General features: G+C 42.2%; 1 protein-coding gene across 3 annotated transcripts in view; it reads left to right on the forward strand.

The window, feature by feature from the left end:
- The window catches only part of Bend6 (BEN domain containing 6), a 69,959-nt gene that overhangs the window by 33,945 nt on the left and 14,012 nt on the right, over positions 1-22,002 (forward strand). For all 3 annotated transcript variants that reach the window (XM_052745217.1, XM_052745218.1, XM_052745216.1), the window contains exon 3: positions 1,749-1,926. In XM_052745217.1, the coding sequence (XP_052601177.1) occupies positions 1,749-1,926 (178 nt within the window). The remainder of the gene's footprint in view (positions 1-1,748; positions 1,927-22,002) is intronic.

Consider the following 22,002-nt stretch of genomic DNA (forward strand, 5'->3'; position numbering starts at 1 on the left):
ATATAAATATCTATTTCATATTGTAGATTGCATATTAATGTATAATACAAGTTTCTAAATAATTTATCATTCATTTCAGTTTCTCACTTCTGTCTTTTGAGGAGGGTTTTCACTATGTTGTTTAAGAGTGACCTTGTTTCCTGGAGTCAAGTGATCCCCCTGCCTCAGTCTCCTAAGGAGCTGGCAAGTGTGTATGCTACTCACTGGCTTGTTTACTTCTTAACTGTCCAAATGATACATTGTACGTTTACCTCTGGAACTTGCTTGTTTCACTCTGCATTGCACTAACAGTGATTCTCTGTGGCTCTAATTTATCCACTGTCAGTGCTGGGTAAATCCCACTGTCTGAGTCCAGCCCAAGTGCCCTGTCCCCTGTCATGTGACTTATCACTGTCATGCTGTGTAAATCCCACTGTCTGAGTCCAGCCCAAGAGCCCTGTCCCCTGTCATGTGACTTATCACTGTCATGCTGTGTAAATCCCACTGTCTGAGTTCAGCCCAAGTGCCCTGTCCCCTGTCCTGACAGTAGATACTTGGATTGCCTTCAGATTCTCACCATTATTAATCTTGCTTCTGTTGGAAGTCTTGGACATGTTTTCCTGTATGCACACACAGATCTGGGGATCATTTGCAAGAGCACAGGAGGTAAATTTTAAACTTCACAGGAGAGTATCACAGTGTTTTCCAAAGTGGTGGGCCAAGTTCTCTTCCTGCAGCAACGTATAGAGAATTTCAATGATCCATGCCCACTCTGTTTAGTTTTGTCAGATTCCATGGTTTTTGCCCAAATGGTAATTGATGATTTTGACCTTATCTCTGCTCACTGATGAAACTGAGTATCTCTGTGTCTACTGATGAGCCATATACGTTTTCTGTTCTGTAAAATGCCCCCTTCATATCATTTGCTCACTTTTCCATTGAGTTTGTTTCGATTAACAACACTGCAGATATGACATTATATTAAAGGTAACATATATAATGTATTACATATAACAAGACCACAAACATCATATTATAACCAATTTTCAATTGGTTCTTATTGTCTTTTTCTCTGTTTAGTGTGCCTATGAATAAAAGTTCTTTTTAAATATTGCAATTAGAGATTTTATATCTAAGAAATGCCCACTCCAAGTTTTAAATACATACATTTATGTCTTTTGTATAATTTTTGCATTTTACTTTTGATGTATAAATTATTAATGTATGCAGGGATTTGTATGCAACTGTGTGTATATATGTATAAATATGTATGTGCATGTGTGTGAGTATGCATGTATATGTTTACACATGTGTAAGCACCTACATGTGGGTGTATGTGTGTATGAATCTCTGTCTGTGTGTGAGTGTGTATGTGTGTTAGTGCATGCATGTGTTTAGAATAAGGCAGGGACCCATTTCTTTACCTGTTTTTCCAAGGCTGAATGGGCCAGCAGCATTCTAGCATCCTTGGTTGAGTGGATCTCACTTCCCTGGTGAATTGACAGCCCACTCTATCATACAGCCCACTCTATCATACATCCCAATTTTCAGGCTCAGGCATCTATTTCTTAACCTCTCTATCCTATTTCTTGGCAATGTTGTCTATGTCTGTCCCAGCACCAAACTGAATTATTCTGTGAGACTTCCTTGGCAAGTTCAAGTTGTTTTTAAAAATTCACAATAACTCAGTTTGGTGCTGGCATACAAGCATGGGGTAGCTGTTAAAGGAACTGCAAGGTGTCTTTTGTTGTATGTGCCTTGTGTTTTAGAGAGACCCATATTCTGGAAATGCCTTCCTGCCTGGCGAGAGCTCCAGCGATGATGAAACTCCCTTAGCAGAACTGTCCAAGGAGGAACTTTGTACCAAAATCAAAAACCTGAAAGAAAAACTGACCAACATCCGGAAGGAGAACAGTCGGCTTCGACAGTCTTTGGTCATGTTACAAGGTAAACCTTAAAGGGATTGGCATTTCAGATAAAAGGGACAGTATGTGATTGGGGTAAAACATTGGATTACTGTAGATCAACAGTTAAAAATGGAAAAGAAAAATCAGTTCCTGAGAGAGAGCTCCAAAATTACATTTTAAGAAATCGGTCCACAGCAAAATTTAAATATGGAAGCATTAAGTCATTGCACACATAATTTAGATTGTCTTGCAATGTCCCAAATCTTGTATTCATTTAGTAGTGTTCAGCAGCTATTTACTGAATTTAACTTAAGGTGTTTTACATGCTGGGCCCCAGAGGGGGGGAAAAAAACTATTCAGGCCAAACAAACATGCCGTGGTGTCCACAGGGACTCCTTCCGCTTTTCCTTCAGGAAGACCCTACAAAGGGGACTGTTGTGATCGGCTACGAGCCACTGATGCCACTGGCTCCATGCGCTGCACGCGAGCTTTGTTTTGGGAACAGTGGCTTGAGAGCGTGACTACAGGCTAGAAGCAAACAGAAGAGGGTCAGTCTAAGAAAATTAAGAACAAAAAATAAACACACAAACAAACCAAACCCTGCCTTGATGCTTCTCTCTTCTCTGTAGGATCTGTTTGTGTTCCGGTTTATTTTACAATGGTGTTGTTCTTTGGGTATTTGATATATGTAGACAATGTATTATGCTCATATACCCACCTCCATTTCCTCCCTTCAGCTCCTCCCAGGCCCTCCCAGCATGCCCCCCCCCCCCGCCCCAACTTCATATTTATTTTTCAAGGATGATATGGCTTCAGGTCACAGTTCAGCCCTCTGGGCATTTTGAACTGCTGAGGATCTGGCAGGTCTCATATCTTCAGCATCATGATGTGAAACTCCAAATACACAGAACGTTTTGACAGTGTGCTTCTGGGTCCAGAACCTGGTACCGGTGGCACAGGAAAGGAGGTGAGGACCAGCCACCAGGAGGTGTCACGGCCATCCTGACTAGCCTGATAGCAGCTACTCTAGGACAGGAACAATGGAAATGAAGTGTGTAGTTCCACAGAAGGCGTGGGGACAGACAAGATGACAGAGGCTGGAACATGAGTGAGGTCGGAGGTTGACAAGTGAGTCACTTTTGCCTAAGATATATATCAAATTTAAGAATTTCATAGCTGTAAATACAACAACCCAGCCGGGCGGTGGTGGCGCACGCTTTTAATCCCGGCACTCGGGAGGCAGAGGCAGGCGGATCTCTGTGAGTTCGAGGCCAGCCTGGGCTACCAAGTGAGTTCCAGGAGAGGCGCAAAGCTACACAGAGAAACCCTGTCTCGAAAAACCAAAAAAAATAAAAAAAAAAAAAACAAGCCACATGTGAGCAGAAGTGTGTTTATTCCATTAGTAACCATCAGCCCTTTAGTTCTTTGCTTTAAAGATTGTGATTTTTGTAATTGTTGTTTTCTTTTGGTGACATTTTCAGAGAACAGAATTCCTGTTGTGATGTAATCTGCTCTCAAGCTTTGAATGTGCTGGAAAGCAAAGACAAAACATTAGTATAACTTGCTGGTCGAGCTCTGATTTAGGGTCATACACTCTGATTTTGGTCCCGAGTCTACTGACTAGCTATAGCACGTTGGTGTGTCCTCTTTCTCTGCCCTCTCCCCCAGTTTCAACTTCCTCATCTACAAAATGGGTCAAAATGTATTGTTTCCTTGTTACTATGGGAATGAGATGAAACAAAGATAACTTCTATACCCAATGCCTAGCACAAGCTGGGAGATTTGGGAATGGTAACTTATTATTGCCTTCATCTGTTTTTTGTTTGTTTGTTTGGTTGGTTTTATATTGACTGCAGAAGCAGAAAGAGGGAGGGAAGGAGAGAGGAAGGAAAAAGAAAGCTATAGTAACTCAGACTATGGGAGGTCCAGCCCCTCTATAGCCCACTGCCAGGGTCCGAGAAGAATCTACAACCAGCAGATAATCTAATCTTTGACAATATTAACTGAATCTAGGTACACGAAACTCTTAGTCCATACACTTTATTCTTCTGAGTCAGTTCTCTCTCTACACAGCTTCTTTGCTGCCCTCATGCTTAGCTCCTCTCTGTCCCTTCTCTTCCTGTCCTCTCACAGCCCTAACTAAACTCTTATGCTCTTGATCTCATCTTCATCCTCCATTCCTCCATCTCCCATGTTTCCTTCCTCTCCTCCTCTCCTGACCTCATTCAAATCCACCTACAATCTGCAAAAACTTTTTCTTGCTCCTCTCTTGTCTGGCTGTGCCACATTCACCCTACCATCTACAGAAAACTCTGCCTTATTCCTCTCTCCTCCAGCCATGTGACTCTGTCTGGACCAGGAATTCTGCTCCAGTCTTTACTGTACCTGGTTGTGCAAAAAACTCTTTTGTCCTGAGTCAATAGCCCTGGAATGCCACTAGGCCTGAAGGAAAGAGATGGTCAGAGCTTCATTTGCACAAGAAACAAAGATATGCATCTACATGCCCACATGTCTCCTAGGCTCTGTAGGGGTGTTACCTAGTTCAGATTAGCAGTAGGTCTGAGAAGCTTATACTTTTACTGGTAAGGTCTAGTAGTATATGAACGCACAAGAAATTCATAGCAGAAGACAGCTGATATATTAAAAGCTGAATAATGCCAAATATTTCCTGAATATGGCTTTCCTCTAGAAAGATTCCTTGACCTTTCTAGGTACAGCTTTATTATATACAGCTAAATCTCTATAATTTATTCTTGAGGCTTGCAACCCTATAGAGGGCTGAAGAGAGAACTTAGCAGTTAAGAGCACTGACTGCTCCTCCAGAGGACCCAGGTTCAATTCTCAGTATATACATAGAGGCTCAAAGCCATCTGTAACTCCAGTTCCAGGGGATCCAGTGCTCTTTTCTGGCCTCTGAACACCAAACACACACATGACACAGACATACATGCAGGCAAACACTCATACACATGAAATTAAAAATAAATAAATAAAAATAAAACTTTTAAGTCATTTGATTCTCCACCTTCTGCCCTATTTTTCTCCTTTTATCCATGGAAAAACTCCTTAAGTCGGGCGTGGTAACACATGCCTGTAATCCCAGCATGTAGGAGGCAGAAGCAGGAGGACCAGGAGTTCAGTGTCATCTTTGACCATATTGAGATGCTGTCTCAAAAAGAAAAATTTAAATTGCCTTGGTCGCATATGTTGATGCTTGAGACCAGTTCCTTGGCCACTGGAGGGCTTTGTTCAGAAGTGCTTGCTACCCCCAATATCTTGAAGTGTTCCCTCTATTTTCCAATAGCAATTTCAGTGTTTTGGATTTTGAATTAAGATATTTGATTCATCTTGAGTTCATTTTTGTGCAAGGTCAGAGTTAAGAAACTAATTTCATTGTGCAGTGGTGGAATCCAGTTTTGCCAGCACCATTTTATTGAATGGGTTGTCTTTTTCCCGTTACATGTTTTTACCACCTCTGTCAAAAATTTGATAACCTTGGTGTAGTTGGTTCTTTTTGCTCTTTCTACTCTTTACTCCTTTGCTCTTTGGGGGGAGGGGGGGCACCACCCAGCTCCCAAGTAAATCACACACACGGAGGCTTATTCTTTCTTATAAATACCCAGCCTTAGCTTGGCTCATTTCTTGCCAGCTTTTCATAGCTTTAAATTATCCCACCTACCTTTTGCCTCTGGACTTTTACCTTTCTCTTGCTTCTGTATATCCTGCTTTCACTCTTACTCCGTGACTGGTTGGGTGGCTGGGTGGCTGACCCCTGTAGTCTTCCTCTTCTCATTTTTATCATTTCTTGTTCTCATCTTCCCAGACTTCTCCTATTTGTTCTCTCTGCTTGCCAGCCCTTCCTATCCTTTCTCCTGCCTTGCTATTGGCCCTTTCAGCTCTTTATTAGACCAATCAGGTGTTTTAGACAGGCACAGTAACACAGCTTCACAGAGATAAACAAATGCAACATAAAAGAATGCAACACATCTGTGCATCAGTAAGCAAATATTCCATAGCATAAGTGAATGTAACACACCTTTAAAAAATATTGCACAACACCTTAGCTTTATCAGTCTGTTTCCAAGTCCCCTGTTCTGCTCTGCTGTTGTAACTGGTTTTATGCCTGCAGCAAGGCTCTGTAGCATAGTCTGAGGTTAGGATCTGTGATACTCCCAGAAGAGTTCTTTCTCCATGAGATTGCTTTGGCTATTCAAGGTCATTTCTGGTTCCATGTGAATACTCCTGTTGGTGTTTTCTAAATCTGTGGAGTACAATATCTGAATTTTAAGGAATATTGCACTAAATATGTAGGTCAATTTTGGTATATAGCCATTTTTATTACATTAATTCTACTAATCTAGGGATGTGAAAGGTCTTCCTGTTGCCTAGTGTCTGTGATTTGTTTTTTCAATGTCTTGAAGTTTTTTCAATTTGGAAGTCGTTCACTTCTTTGGTTTAGTTTATTCCTAGTTACCTTATTTTTTGGAGCTGTTATGAATGAGATGTTTTTCCTAATTTCTTTCTCTCAGAGTTCATTGTCAGTATACAGTGGGACTACATGAAAATTAAAAGTTTCTGCACAGCAAATAAACTATTAACAGAACCAATAGCCTGCAGGATGGGAGAAAATCTTTACCATATACTTCAGACAAAGCACAGCAAAAATTAAACACCAAGGAAACAAAACTGCCAGGCAGGAAATGGTTTAATGAAGTGAACACCCAGTTCTCAAAAGAAACACAAAGAGCTGATAACTATTTTTTTACAGTGTTTAGCATCCTTATTTATGAGAGAAATGCAAATTAAAACAACTTTGAGATGTCACCTCACCTTATTCAGAATGACTGTTATCAAGAAATCTGACAAAAAATGCCAGAAAGAATGTGGGGAAGAAGGTCCCTTATTCACTGCTGTGGGAGTAAAAACCAGTGTAGACATTATGGAAATCTGTTTGGAGGTTCCTCAAAAAAATTAAAAACAGAACTACTATTATGACCCAGCTATTTCAGTCCTGGGTGTAGACACAAAGGACTACATCCTACCACATAGATGAGCCCACACCCATGTTCACTGCAATGGTAAAGAAACAAGCAGTCTAGATGTGCATTAGCAGAAAAATGGATAAAGAAAATGCGGTGAGTGGATATTATGGAATACTATTCAGCTGTAAAGAAGAATGAAATGTGTAGGGAAGTGGATGTGTCTGGAAAATATCATGTTACATAATGTGACCCAAACTCAGAAATGACAAAAGGAGACCAGAGAGGGTCATATTAGGTAATGAGGAAGGGTGGGGTATAGGCCCGTCCCCCTGCCTTAGAGTGGATATGTGAATTCAACATTCAGTGCATGGAAGTAGTAAGAACCATTTTGCCATCCAAAAGAATCCCACATTGTTTCTCCTCTGAGACAGTACTTGGGAAGATTGATCCTCCTTTTTATCCCTCTGACCATCAGTGCACTAGGAGTTAGACATAATGTCATGAACACATTTGCCACAATGACCAGCAAAAAAAAAAAGAGAAGGGTTTTATAACCTCATACTTCTCCCTTTCTTCTATTGAAAACCATATCAAATGAGTCTATTAATAGTGTTACTTCATATGTAAATTGTATTGCTATAACTAAGATGAAATATAGGATTTTTATAAAAGGAGGAAAACCAAAAAAAAGACAAAGAAAGGAGAAAGATGGAGGAGAGAGAGAAAGGAAAGCCCTTAAAAGGTGTTCGTATACATACTCCCTTCGGTTTCCCATCAGATATTATTTATGGGCCCCATTTGAATCAAGTTCTTTTAATCCCACCAGGATCACTGTCCTCCGATCACCATTCCCTGTCATGCTGTAGTGTTGAGTGCAGCAGGTACAAGATGCCACAGCCTGAAAGGCTAAGGACACAGGAAAGTTTTTTGATACAGTTCCAGAAGCTAGAATTCCAAAATCAGGTTGCCAGCAGAGGTGCTAAGGGAGGCTTTCCAGGCCTTTCTCTAGCTTCTGGGTAGTCATGACTCAAGGCAGCCATCTGATGCCAGTCTTCCCGTAATGTTCTCTGTCTGTAATCATTGGGTATTAAAAAATCCATCCATGAGCTTTGATGCTCTGCAGTTAATCAGACTTTCTGTTACTGAGAAATTCTTAAATCGAGAAATTCCGTTTAAGGGAGGGAAGATTTACTTTGGCTCACGGACTTGGAGGTGTCAATGCACAGTCAGATGACTCCATCGCTTTGGGCTCAAAGCAAGATACAACACTTCAGCAAAGAGAGCATGGTGTGTCAGAGCTGTTCATCTTATTAGCAACCGGAAGAAAAGAGAGAAAGGAGCAGGGAACAAGACCCATCCTTCCATAGCATGACCCAGAGATGACCTACTTCCTCCATCAAGGTCCCATCCTACTGTCCACCACCTCCAAAAAACGCCCCATGACACATCAAGGAATAAATCTACTGGTGACATTAGAGCCCTCATGACCCAGTCACTTCGCAAAAGGTCCAGGTCTGAACATGCTGCATTAGGGACTATGTCTTCAATACATGATTGATGCCAATGTGGGGACACTTCATATCCAAACCACAACACGTGCCTAGACCTTCCCAACTCCTTGTTCACCAAGACTCTTTGTTATCACAAACAACTCAAGAGTCTCTCCTGACCCCCTTCCTGTCTCTCTCCTTCATGTACATTCCAGTTCTCAAGCCAAAAGCCACAATGTCATCCTCTGTGTTCTATATTGCTTTCACTGTTTACACTCAAAACAGTTCTAGAACTCAGTCTCTTTTCTCACAACCACTACTGCTGACCGTTGTTAAAAAAACACTTTTATTATTTTGTGTGTAAGGGTGTTTTTCCTGCTCTATCTGTGCACTGTGTGTGCAGTGCCCAAAGAGGCCAGAATGGAGAGTCAGATCCTCTGGAACTGGAGTTACAGACAGTTGTGAGCCGCCATGTGGGTGCTGGGAATCGAACCCAGGTCCTCTGGGAGAGCATCCAGTGCTCTTAACCACTGTGCCACCTCTCCACACAGGTGGTGCTCCCCTTTTTCAAGCTACCATTATCTCCCACACAGAGTTTATGGCAGCCTCCTAATAATTCCCCGCTTGCTCTCTTGCTCCTAGGCAGTGTATCCTTAATACAGCAGGAACAGCTCTGTTAGTTATACATCCATTCATGTTACTCCTCAGCTTAACTACCGCTGACTCCCACCCACTACCCCACAACCCCATCCCGCCACACACACACACACACACACACACACACACACACACACACACACACACACACACATACGTGAATTCCTAGTCACTCGTAGAGACATGAAATTCCTTTCATCTTTGAAGAACAGGGCACTTTCCTCCCCTCAACTCTCTGGCTTTTTTTCCCCTCTCTCTCTCTTCTTGGTGTGATCCAGCCGTACTGACCCATTAACTTTCCCTCTAAGAAGAAATCAAGCTTGTCTTCACCATCTTTATTCCCTCTGCTCAGAAACTTCTTCCTGGTACCTCTGGCTTGAACCTTCCTTTGCTGTAGGTCTATACTCGAAACTCCCCCTTTATTGGGCTCCTTACATCTAAATTTCAGTGTCTCATTTTCCAGGGATTTTTCCCCTCCTCTTCTGCCCTCTCTCCCCTTGGACAGTTATGCAATCATTCAATTGATTATGTATCTAATACCATCTGCTCATCTCTCCTTGCCCCACCAGATACACACTTACCAGAATGTAACACTGGAAACAAAGTAGTAAAGTTGTCTGTTGGGCGGGCTCTGGGCAGCTGGAGAGGCAGGAGCTGTCGAAGCCTCCTGCGGTATGTTTTCATGTCTTCACTCTACAGCAATGTTGTATCTCAGCACTGTGCGAAGTACCTAAGATAGTCAGTGGAAAAACTAAGGTCCCCGCTGCCTTGGAGCCAGTGTTTATATGTGTCATAGTCATCTGTGTGGAAGGAGAGCAGGGACACAATAAAAAACACAATATAATAAGTTATTTAATATTTTAGATAGTATTAAAACTCATTGAAAAAATAAAGTGGTAAAGAAAGATTAGGATTTAAGGGAGGGGAATATTTACAATTTTAAATAGCATGGTTATAATTGACCTCCTTGTGAAGATGCCTAGGAACTAGAAAGACACCAGAAGATTCAAATCCAATGCACAGTCCTCCTAGAGTGTGGATATAGAGCATCCTCAAATAGGTTTGTGGGTTGAAAGCTTCTTTTGTACCTGGTACTGCTGCTAAGAGATGATTGGCTCAGGGGAACACTAACTTTATCAATTAATTATTCCACTGGTGAATTCATACTGAATGGGCTATGTCCCAGCTAGTTTTATATCAGCTTGACACAAGCTAGAACCATTTGGGAAGAAGAAAACTCAACTGAGAGTATAACTTCACCAGACTGGCCAGTGGGCAAGCTCATGGTGCATTTTCTTGATTGATGATTGATGTGGAGGGCCCAGCCCATTGTGGTTGGTGCCACCAACTAGTCAAATGGTCCTGGATGATATTAAAAAAACAAAAAAACAGGGTGAGCAAGCCATGGTGGGCAAGCCAGTAAGCAGCACTCCTCCCTGGTCTCTGCTCCTGTTCCTGCTTCCAGATTCCTGTCCTGAGTTCTGTCCTGCCTTCTTTTTATAATAGACTTATAAGATAATAAGGTAAAATAAACCCTTTTCTCCCAAAGTTACCTTTGCTCATGATTTTTATTATAGCAATAGAAACCCTAGCTAAGACAGACTATTAGTGGGTGAGGCCTGGTTGAAGAATGGAGGACATTGAGGCTGTGATTGAAGGGTGTATGTGAGCCCTGGTCCTTGCTGTTCCCTCTACTGCCTGGATGCCATGAGGAGAGCAGCTTTTTTTCCGCCATGCCTGTCTGTTACCATGTTTCTGCAGTGGCTTAAAAGCGACAGGGCCAGCTGACTGTGGGTGAAAATCTCTGAAACAGTGAGCCAAAAGAAATCTGTCCTCTCTTTAACCTGTTTGAGTCAGATACGTGGTCACAATGACCAAGATTTAACCAACTCAGATTCTAATAAGGGAAGGGTCTGAGAAGAGACCACATGTCATTTCACATGCAGTAAGTTTCCCAGCAACTCTTTAAAGTTAGAATCAGGTCAGGCAGTGGTAGCGCACACCTTTAATCCCAGCACTCAGGAAGCAGAGGCAGGTGAATCTCTGTGAGTTCGAGGCCAGCCTGGGCTACAGAGTGAGTTCCAAGAAAGGCACAAAGCTACACGGAGAAACCTTGTCTCAAAAAAAAAAAAAAAAAAAGAAAGGAAAGGAAAAGAAAAAAAAGAAAGAAAATAAAGTTAGAATCAGGGCTGTTTGTCGATGGATCCCACTAAGAAGACTAGCAGAATATATATGCCATTGTGGAGCAGCAAATGTGAGTGTGCTATGCGTGTGTGAAACATTTGAAGCATCCCTATTCGATACAACTGGCAAGCGCATGCCATGTGAAAGACAGTATGCATGCCATTTGTGCAGCCAGGAAATAGTCCACCTAAAACCCAACTCTTCTAACAAAGGAGATTCGGGAAAGCCTCATAAATCACACTTTTTCTTAGCACTTAAATATCTCAGAAAGCTTAAGTTAAACATTATAATCCCCCTCCCATCTTGAAATGCAACCAAAAGTAAATGTAGAATAAACAGGAGCATAAGAATCAAGAAAACTCTAGAAAAGATCGCAGATATAAATGTTGTCAGTGAAACTTTAGAAGCTGAAAAGAAGATGATAAATGCTGACTGACTTGAGCTAGTGAAAAGTGAAAGTTCTCAACACCATGACCGAGGTTGTGGCCAAGGACAGCAGTGGACAGACTAAAATAAAATAAGCCAAAATCATGCTGCCAAATTGATAAAAGCTATAGGAATTGCACTTCTGAGGAGGTAACGGCTTGAAAACCAAAGTACACTATCATTTCTAGACCACATCAGAAGAAAGCGTTTTCTTTCAAGAGAGGCTGAGCCAGAGCTGTGGACTCAGGGACATTTGGCGCATCTTAGTAAAAGGAGTGTATGATTATTTGAGAAATTATGTTGGCATAGGCTGATAACATAACTCAAAGGGTTAATGTATGTGCCACAAGCCTAGTGACCTGAGTTTGATCCCCAGAACCATGTGGTGGAAAGAAAGAACTGACCTCTGCAAGGCTTTCCTCTGACCTTCACATGTATGCACACATGCGTGCACATGCACATACAAAATAAAGTGTAAAAAAACTGATACATGAAAACATTCTCGCATGGGAAACAGAGGAAATAAGTGTGAGGCAGCTATTAGAAGAAAAGTCCACTATGGAAAGGTTCTGTGTCCATGAAACAAGAACAGAACAGTTCTAAAAGTGAATATTCAAAGAACCAGAATTTAGAACCTCAGTAGGCTATCTGGAAGTGAAAGTTAAGAGAATATTATGGATATTAGAGCAAGAAGACAAAGAAAAAAGAAATAACCATTACTAAGCAAATACAGAATTAGTCCTGACACCCAAACAAGGGACCTTAAAAAATAGAAGGAGTAGAAATTGTTTTAAAGAATCCATACAGTGTCTTTCTGGAACTGAAGGGTATGCATTTCTAGATCAAAGGACACCACCTGAAAACAAATACGTTTATATACTTGAGCTACAGATGTAGCTCAGTGATAGAGTGCTTAGCCTGCACAAAGACCCAGAACCAATCCCTTATACCGTAAATGAAAATGAATACCTATTTTCCCGTAGTAAATTGTACTCTCAATTATAAATATTGATTCGCAGTTATGAATATTAATGATTTTAACTTTAATAACATTCACATTTAAATTTAGGCATATTTTTAAACATTTCATGAGATTACAAACCACTCAAATCCCCATATAATAAATTAAAATAGTTGCCCAAAGCTTTGTGAAATTTCAGAAAAAGCATGTCCGAGGCTAAGGACAGGAATCAAAATGGCCTTAGATGACTCACCAGCAATCCTGGAACCTCCCCAGGGGCCAAGCAATATCTTCAATAGTCTAAGGGAAATGACTTCATTCTCTATCATGTGAAACGGTGAACCCAGTAAAAGGGTAATAGAGCAATATTACATAAAATCTCCAAAATACACCCTGCAGACTTTCTACTTTGAGAGCCAAATGAGAGAGTCATCCCAGAAAGGGGAAAAACTATGGTACCTGACAACTGTGATCCATCATAAGCAGGGTATTTGTTAAACCAGCCATCCTGTTAGAGTATGCAGGGATGGCGGAGGAGAGTGCGGATATGTTTGTATGTATGAACTCTGTGTGTTTCCGTGTCGGAGGAAGAATTTAAAGGAGGCTACATTACATTATTACACAGATGAAATACTCTGAATCTGAAAAAAATCAAGGAATAGTTGCATATGTAAATTACAACAATGTAAAGTTGTAAAGACTAATCCATAATTAACAAGTAAATGGATTGGTGTAACAGGAGTAGGGAGGGGAGGGTGGAGGAATGCTGGATGTTAAGCCTGATCTTATTTAAAGAGTAATAAATCCTTGGCAGTGAGATGGCTCAGTGGGTAAAGGCCCTGCCATCTGTCAGCTTGGCAATCCTGAGTTTGATCCTTGTAGCCCACATGGTAGACGAGAACCAGTTCCCACAAGTTGTCCTCTGACCTCCACACGTGTGTATACACACACACACACACACACACACACACACACACACACACACATTGAGGGGGAGAGATTAAATATATAAAATAAAAATAAATTCCTGGTAGGAAATAGACATCCAATATTTAGAACTACCATTTTTTAAATTATTTTCTTATATGCCAGAAATTTAGTACGTCCTTAAAAAGAGACAAAGAGAAAAAACTAACTCCTATCGATCACAAGTAGCTTTAAGTATCGACTGTTACCCTAGCATAAGTGTGTGGGATGTAAATGAAAACATACAACTGAGAAATATACAAACCTATATAAACTGAGAGACGTGTCACAGTCAAAGACAGGAAGAGAGATGCCAGTTCGTCCTGAAGAAGCTAGTAGCTTGATTCCTCAGTCAAAATGCCAATGATCATTTTGTTGTTCGTTTGTTTGTTTTTGAGCCTCCTGAATGCTAGAATGGCTTGCTTGATGCACCACCACAGCCCAGGGCTTCATGCGTCCTAGGCAGACACTATGCCAACTGAGTGACAGCCAGATCTTATGTTTGCTTTTAATAATTGGCCAAACTATTCTTAAATCAATCTGAGGGACTAACAGCTTGTGCAAGGCTACACAGAGCAGATGGATGGCAGGACAGGTTACCACACAGTTAGAGGTGAGGGAGAGTCAAGAGCTAGCCATTCGGTGGGCAGAATGCACATCCCCGTAGAGCCTAATCTAGAAGGATCTGAACACAGAGCTTAGGAGGATGCGTTTGAGGGAGGGCTAATACCACGTTCGTAACCCCGGCTCCATGTCAGGCTGCTGCTTCTTCCTCTTGAACTGGTTTCCTCCCCGTGTTCTGGTTTTGTCCCTGCAGGTTATAAGCTAGAGAGACTGAGTTACTTGTCATCCAATTTTTCTCTCAGTCTGGATCTTGCTGGCTTTAGAATCTTTAACACATTTTCCTGTCCTTCTGTTTGATGTAGATCTGAAGGCTCACTCAGGCACAGATGCTTTCTACCAGGTGGGGGTGGTTTCCACCTGACGATGACTACTCAGATTCGTTGTGTTTTAGGGGACTGCTGAGCCAGGATGCGTGTCTTACCCACCTACTAGCTCGGGTTCTTCTACCAATTCTTCTCATTCGCTCTTTGGTTCATTTTTGCCACAGTGGTGGGAGGGATGCATCTTTGGACACACGTTGTTGGCTTTCAGAGTAATAAGTTTTTCCACTGCATTCTTCTCCTGTCCTGAATGCGAATGTGAACTTCTGCACGTTCGCCTCAAGAGTATGTTTCTGTCTGTTATGGTTACCACACTTCTGCGACACTCCAACTGTCCCATGTTTGGTCTGTAGGAAGCTCCTCCAGCTGACACCTTTGCCCTGTCTCTGCTGGACTTTCTTGCTTGCCGATCTGACATTCAGGCATGTCTTCTCCCTGAAGCTCTAGAAAGTCTTATGGTGTGTTTACAATACCTAGAACTGACCTTTTCCATAAGAAACTCTGGGGCTTTTAGTGGCAGCTAATATCTCTGGACCACATCTGGGTGTTAGGAACATCTGCCATTGGGTTCTTGCTTCCAGGCCCACACATGAATAATATTAGGAAACATATGCAACTTTTTTTTGTTAGTTATTTTTAGACAGAAGCTTGCTAGGTAGCCCAGGTTGGCCCTGAACACAGTGTACTGCACAGGACTGCCTCGAACTCACAATCCTCTTTAGCCTCCTCAGGTCCTAAGATTTTAAATGTGAACAACTGCAATCAGATGAGATTACTTAATAAAAATAAATAAAAAGATTTATTTTTGTTATTTTTAAAAGTGTGTGTGTGTGTGTGTGTGTGTGTGTGTGTGTGTGTGTGTGTGTGTGGTGTGTGGTGTGTGTGTTTATACACATAAATGCAGGTGCTGGTGAAGGCCAGAAGAGAGTATCAGATTCCTTGGAGCTTTTCATATGGCCCTTATCAGACCTTAGTCAGATCAACTGGAGACATAGACACAAGATAACCAGAGAAATTTGAACATTGACTAGCTTTCAAATATATTATTTAAGAATTAGTGTTAATTCTTTGGGGCCGTGGCAGTAGTAGTATGAGTTGATAGTTCAATATAAAAATGTGTAGAGGTGTAAAGTGTTTGCCACCTGAATATGAGGGCCAGAGTGTCGATTCCCAGCACTCACAAATGGCAGAAGGGTGTGGCACCTGAATGGTAGCCCAGGAGAGCAAGCTGGCTAGCTAAACTGATTGGGTCTGCAATCTCTGGGTTCAAGTGAAAGACCCTCTGTTGACATGTAAGTGAAGTGTAACCGGGGAGACCAGATGTAAACTGCTGACCTTCATGTGAACATGCACACACACATGATCCTACACATGTGAGAAAAATGCACAGACTTTTATACATACATAAATGTTGGGAATATATAGCCTGGGAAAAAAGTTTATTTGTAAAAAAAAAAAAAAATTTAATTTTACAAAGTGTGATTTACCATTTAATTGATCTTAATGATGATAATTTTTAAAAGCAAAGCATACAAAAGTGAATATTTTACCAAGAAAATACTAATACTTAAAAATAAAACTGTGTGTGCACGTTTTTATCATATTTATTTAATTACAGCACCAAGGGCCAAGCCCAGAACTTTTCATGTAAGGCAAGTGCTACACCATCTGTTTATTTAGAAATGGGTCTTCTGTGTGGTCAGGCCAGGCTCAACTCCGTCCTCAAAACTGTAGGCACATGCCACACCCTGCTTTGTGTGTGTGTGTGTGTGTGTGTGTGTGTGTGTGTGTGTGTGTGGTGGTGGTGGTGGTGGACCAAAACAAGACACAGTTCCCAAGAACATGCCCACAGTGACCTACTTCATCTAGGCCCCATCTCTAAACGTTTCTGCTACCTCTCAATAATGCCATAAACTTATGAACCCTGGGATGGAGGGATGACTCAGCAGGTAAAATCTCTTACTATTTGCTCTTTCAGAAGGGCAGAGTTTAGTTCCCAGCATCCATATCAGTCCCTCACTCTGATCTGAACTCTGTCTAGCTCTGGAGAACTTAGCTCCCTTTTCTGGCTCCCTTGGGCACCCTCAAACACATGTTGACAGAGACTCACATAGACCTACACTTATACATGAATAAAAATATTTTAGTAAATCTTTAAAAAAAAAAAACTTAGGACTCCACCTGTAGATTAATACATTGACAAGATTAGAACTTTCAAAACCCAGTTTCTTCTCAATGATTGGCCCACCATCCAGGGACCAAAACTTCAAGGTGTGCAAAACACAGCCTTGAATTAAAGCAAATAAAAATGTTAAAATGCTTAATAATTTAAAGGAGTTAGTAATAATAGCTAACACAGTATGCACTAGAGCAGTGGTTCTCAACATTCCTAATGCTGTGACCCTTTAATACAGTTCCTCATGTTGTGCTGACCCCCCAACCATAAAATTATTTTCATTGCTACTTCATAACTATAATTTTTCTACTGTTATGAATCGTAATGCAAACATCTGCATTTTCTGATGGTCTTAGGTGATCTCTGTGAAAGGTTCGTTCAACCCCAAAGGCATTGTGGCCCACAGTTTGAGAACTACTATAAGTATTTTCTAGAAGCCCTGTCAGTTCTTAACAAGTGAAAGAAAAGGAGAAAAGTTGAGCAGGCTATTTGCTTACCTGTAAATCCCAACACTTGAAAGATTGAGACAAGAAAAACAGGAATTCAAGTCCAGCCTCAGCTACATAGTAAGCACGAGGCCGATCAGGGCTACATGAGACCCTATATCATAACAAAGTAAAGTAACAACAAAAACATCAGCATCCCAGGGTCTGATGTGGGGGTCCTCATTCCCTCTCAGCCTGTTGGCCACCAGGTTGACAGGACAAGAGGCAGTAGCAGTGACTGAAAACTTTGTACTGCAGCCCGTGAGCATCAAAGGAGACAGCTCTCCGGGAGACAGACTTCAGTGCATCAGCCCCACTTTATTCCAGAGTATAAGAAATATACAGGATTGAGGAGCCTGGGGACAAACGCTAATTAGCATTAAGTGCACACTCCTATCATAAGTGTGGCAGTAAGGTCCTATCCAAATGGCTAGAGCACTTGCCTAATTACTATGTGGGTCATCAGGGGAAGAGTGTTTGCAGGTAACTGTGACAAGGGTCACCCTTGAGATAAGTCAGGCATCCTGGGCCTAAAGACATCCTCCAGATAAGGCTGGGTAGAGAGCAGGAAGCTTTGCTGGGGAAGGAAGGTGTTTCCATAGCTTCCAGGCTACGATAGACTGCGACCTCTACCAGCCAGCAATGTCTTCCAACAGTCTGACACGTATTTGTGAAAGAAATTCAAATAATCAAAAATCAAATGCACATATGTTTAACCTTATAACAGTTATAGTTTAAAGTGTACTGAAACTGTGACATTCAAGGAAAGGGGCTTCTGTGAATGACAAATGTATAAATTAGAAAAATCTTCCTTCAGAGTAGTTTAACAGTGTGATCTGAGTCTTGGAAACATTTGTTCTTGATGACCTGTTATGCCCTTGGGACTCTTCAGCAGCGACATAATTAGAGACACAGATAAAATGTGTGTTCTGGGTTTGTCAGGGTCTTCTCAGAAAGAAAAGCAGGAAGCAAGTTTATTCAAAAAGAAAAAAAAAAAGGAAGCATTACAGCATCTTAAAATGTGAGGAAATCATCACAATTATGCCTTCTAATGGCAAATAATTTATCAGTAGGTGAGCTGATGATTCATCACAGAGTGTAAGCTGCAGAGTAGTGGAATATACTAGTTAGCAAGGAAAAGTAATCAATTGTTTATACACACGATGTGATGAATTTTAGAGTATAGTGCGGAGCAAAAGAAGATTAAAATGGAAAATGAAGGAGGGTATATTTTTGAAGCTGCATCTGTTGAATTCTAGAACAAACAAGGCTTGTCTGTGTCTAAAGAAGTGGGTACCTCCGAAGCAGGGGGTTTTCTTGTTTTTCTTTCCCTTTTTTTTTGGTTTTTCGAGACAGGGTTTCTCTGTGTAGCTTTGCGCCTTTCCCGGATCTCGCTCTGTAGCCCAGGCTGGCCTCGAACTCGCAGAGATCCGCCTGGCTCTGCCTCCCGAGTGCTGGGATTAAAGGCGTGCGCCACCACCGCCCGGTGCAAGGGGTTTTCTTACAAGTTCGTGAAGAACTCGCTCTGGCTCAAACTCATCCCCTTCGCTTACTTCATTTCTTCTTTTGACTTCGTAAATTAGACTTCAAAATCCATGTGTTCCAAGAAGAGCTAATGAAACAGCGAAACATTCACCCGACAGCCTTAATCGGAAAGAGAGCTGGGCTGCAGTGCTGTGTGTCAGCAGGTCTCTACGTGAACACCAGCAGAGATAAGAAAGTAGAAATGAGAAAGGCGTACGCTGAGAAACATGGACAACCTTTGTGTTAGAGAAACCCGTAAAGATCCCTGAAGCCTCACATCGGGTTTGGCTTCCCTATTCTCTGCCTCCCAGCTCTGGCCCTTCGGGGCTTCAAGTGCGGAGTGGGTGGACCTCTGTCTCTGATGACCTCGCTCCTGCTCTGTGGCTGTTAATTCCTGCTTCACCCGCAGCTCTCAGCTCAGTCTTGAGCTGTGTCCTCCCTGTGCTGGATTAGGTCAAATCCCTGTGCTACCTGCTTTCACTGTCACTCACTCTGACGTACCTAGTAGAAGCAGCTTACAGGAGGAGAGATTTCCTTTGACGCAGAGCTTGAGAGGGTTAAGTCTGTGGGCAGCTGCTTCTGTTTCTGGGCTGGGCCTAGAGTGAGTGTATTGTGTGGAGACGCTGCTGCTGTCAGAATAGACAGGAAGCAGAGAGAGACACGCAGGAATCGGGGACCAGGTGGACTGTTCAAAGGCATGTTCTCTGGGGCCTCTTCTTCCAGCTAGCCCTGCCTTCTAAAGTTTCCACAACCAGCTGGGGTCCAGCCATTCAACAAAGGAACCTTCAGTGATGTTTCATAGAAAAGCCACAACATACATTATCCCTCTTACATTATCCTGGCGCTTACACATTTTCATTTCTTTGGGTCTACAAGTTAGCCTCCAGAATGGCAAATTTCCCTAAGACTTCTGACGCCAACTGTAAAGTTGATAATTTTCCCCAAATCACCCCCACCTTTGAGAATTTGATAGAGAAAACTCACTGAAACCCATTACAGTCACAGCTGTATTTATTTCGGGGATGGGGGTGGGGATACAAAGTAGACTAGAAAGAGAAAGAGGGCAGAGGCTGGGCTACAAAGTTGTTGTGATGGACACTTTGCTCCACTGTGTGACTATGGGCAGGATATTGACCCTTAGGAAGCTCCCCAGAGCTCTGGTACCCAAAGACTTCTTGAAGCTTCTTCATGTAAGTATGATGGATTGATTGATTGCCCGTGTGTTTGAACTCCGTCTCTGTCATACTGTCTGTGTCCAGCCTCTACTTCAGACTGATTGGGTATGGAGGGCTCCACTCCCGGTGACCTCATTTAAGGATGACTTAACATCATCAGTTATTGTAAAGATTATCGTTCAGCAATATGCGTAAATAAACTCTTAGGTGTGGTCTCAAGGGTTCACCACCGTTAGCAGACACTCCTGCCAGTTTAGGAAAATCCAAAGGTTTACCTTGTTCAATAAGTAATTACTGATTAAGTGGCAGCACACAGGGAGTGTGTAATGTACTTACAGAAGGAACAAGCAAGGAGATTCTCTTTACTAAATTTTTCTGTTGCCTTTGGGACCCTACTCTTCATACTGGGTCGCCTTGCCCAGCCTTATACACGGGAGGTGCTTAGTCTTACTGCAACTTGATATGCCATGTTTTGTTGATACTCATGGGAGACCTGCCCTTTCCTATACAGAAATGGAGGAGGAGTGGATTGTGGGGTAGGAACAGATGGGAGATGGGGGAAGGAATTGGGAGGAGACAAGGGAGGGGAAATTGCAGCTGGGATGTAAAGATAATATAAATTTATTTTAAATTTTTCCTGTTAACACAGCACGCATGTACTGATTTGGATACACCATCAATTGTGTAAAAATTGTAGTTCAATGATATGCATAATAAAAATGCTCCCCCAAAAGAGTTCAGGATCTTTCCCTCTATAACAAGCTGATAGATTCACAACACGCCCCCACGGTTGGGCATGTCTGATGGACCTAGACACTTCCGCCTAGCCAGTTCCAGGTCAAATTAGCCATTTCCGGGTCAAGGCATCTCGCGTGACCAGGACCCAGTGGCCATGTGATTTAGTGCATGCGTGGAGTAGCCACATGGACCTGTGTACGCATGTGCCACCCAGCCTTTATAAGCCGGCGCCATATTTCCGGCTTTCTTCTTCTTCTTCTTCTTCTCCACACACATGTCTCTTCCGCAGGCCTGAGCATTTGTCTGTCTCTCTTATCTTAATAAAACTCTTGTTAGTGGATTCTGACGTGTTTCGTGACATTTCCTCGCAGGGTAAGAGCGCCGCCAAAATAACACAAGCAGCACCCTCAACCACTGAGTGAGGGATTAAATTGAACAGAATTCAAAGTCTCTTCCAGCTCCAACGACAAGCTATTTGTCCTTAGGGAAAAAAAACAGGCTGTAGCAAAAAGACTCGTTTACTATCACAGACTATGGGAGGTTCAGCCCCTCGACAGCCTGCTCCCAGGGTCCAGAAAAAATCTACAACCAGCTGATAATCTAATCTTTGACAATATTAAATGAATCTATGTACACAAAACTCTATAGTCCATACACTTTATTCTTCTGAGTCAGTTCTCTCCCTACACAGCTTCTATCTGCCCTCATGTTTAGCTCTTCTCTGTCCCTTCTCTTCCTGTCCTCTCATACCCCTAACTAAGCTCTTATGCTCTTGATCTCATCTTCATCTTCAGTTCCTCCATCCATGCTCATTCCTTCCTTTCCTACTCTCCTGACCTAAGCCAATCCATCTACCATCTGCAAAAACTCTGCCTTGTGGGGCCGGGCGGTGGTGGCGCACGCCTTTAATCCCAGCACTCGGGAGGCAGAGCCAGGCGGATCTCTGTGAGTTCGAGGCCAGCCTGGACTACCAAGTGAGTTCCAGGAAAGGCACAAAGCTACACAGAGAAACCCTGTCTCGAAAAACCAAAAAAAAAAAACTCTGCCTTGTTCTTCTTCTCTGGCCATGCAACTCTGTTCCAAACTAGGAATTTTCCCTCAATCCTCCCTTACCTGGTATGCAAAAAGCCCTTTTGTTCTGAGTCAATTGCTCTGGAATGCCATTTGGCCTATGTGGGGAAGGAGGGTCTGAGCTTCATTTGCACAAGAAACAAAGCTATGCACCTACACATCTGCCTCTCCCCTAGTCTTATGAAACAGGCTCTGTTTCTGTAGGGGTGTTACCTAGTTCAGATCAGCGGTAGGTCTGTGAAGCTTATACTGTTTGTTGTTATGGCCTAGGAGTATATGGGTGCACAAGAAATTGATAGAGGGAAACAGCTGATATATTAAAAACTGAATAACATCA

The sequence above is a fragment of the Peromyscus californicus genome, unplaced genomic scaffold (genome assembly GCF_007827085.1).
Source record: "Peromyscus californicus insignis strain IS unplaced genomic scaffold, ASM782708v3 Scaffold_19__1_contigs__length_69161282, whole genome shotgun sequence".
In the NCBI taxonomy this organism is placed as follows: Eukaryota; Metazoa; Chordata; class Mammalia; order Rodentia; family Cricetidae; genus Peromyscus; species Peromyscus californicus.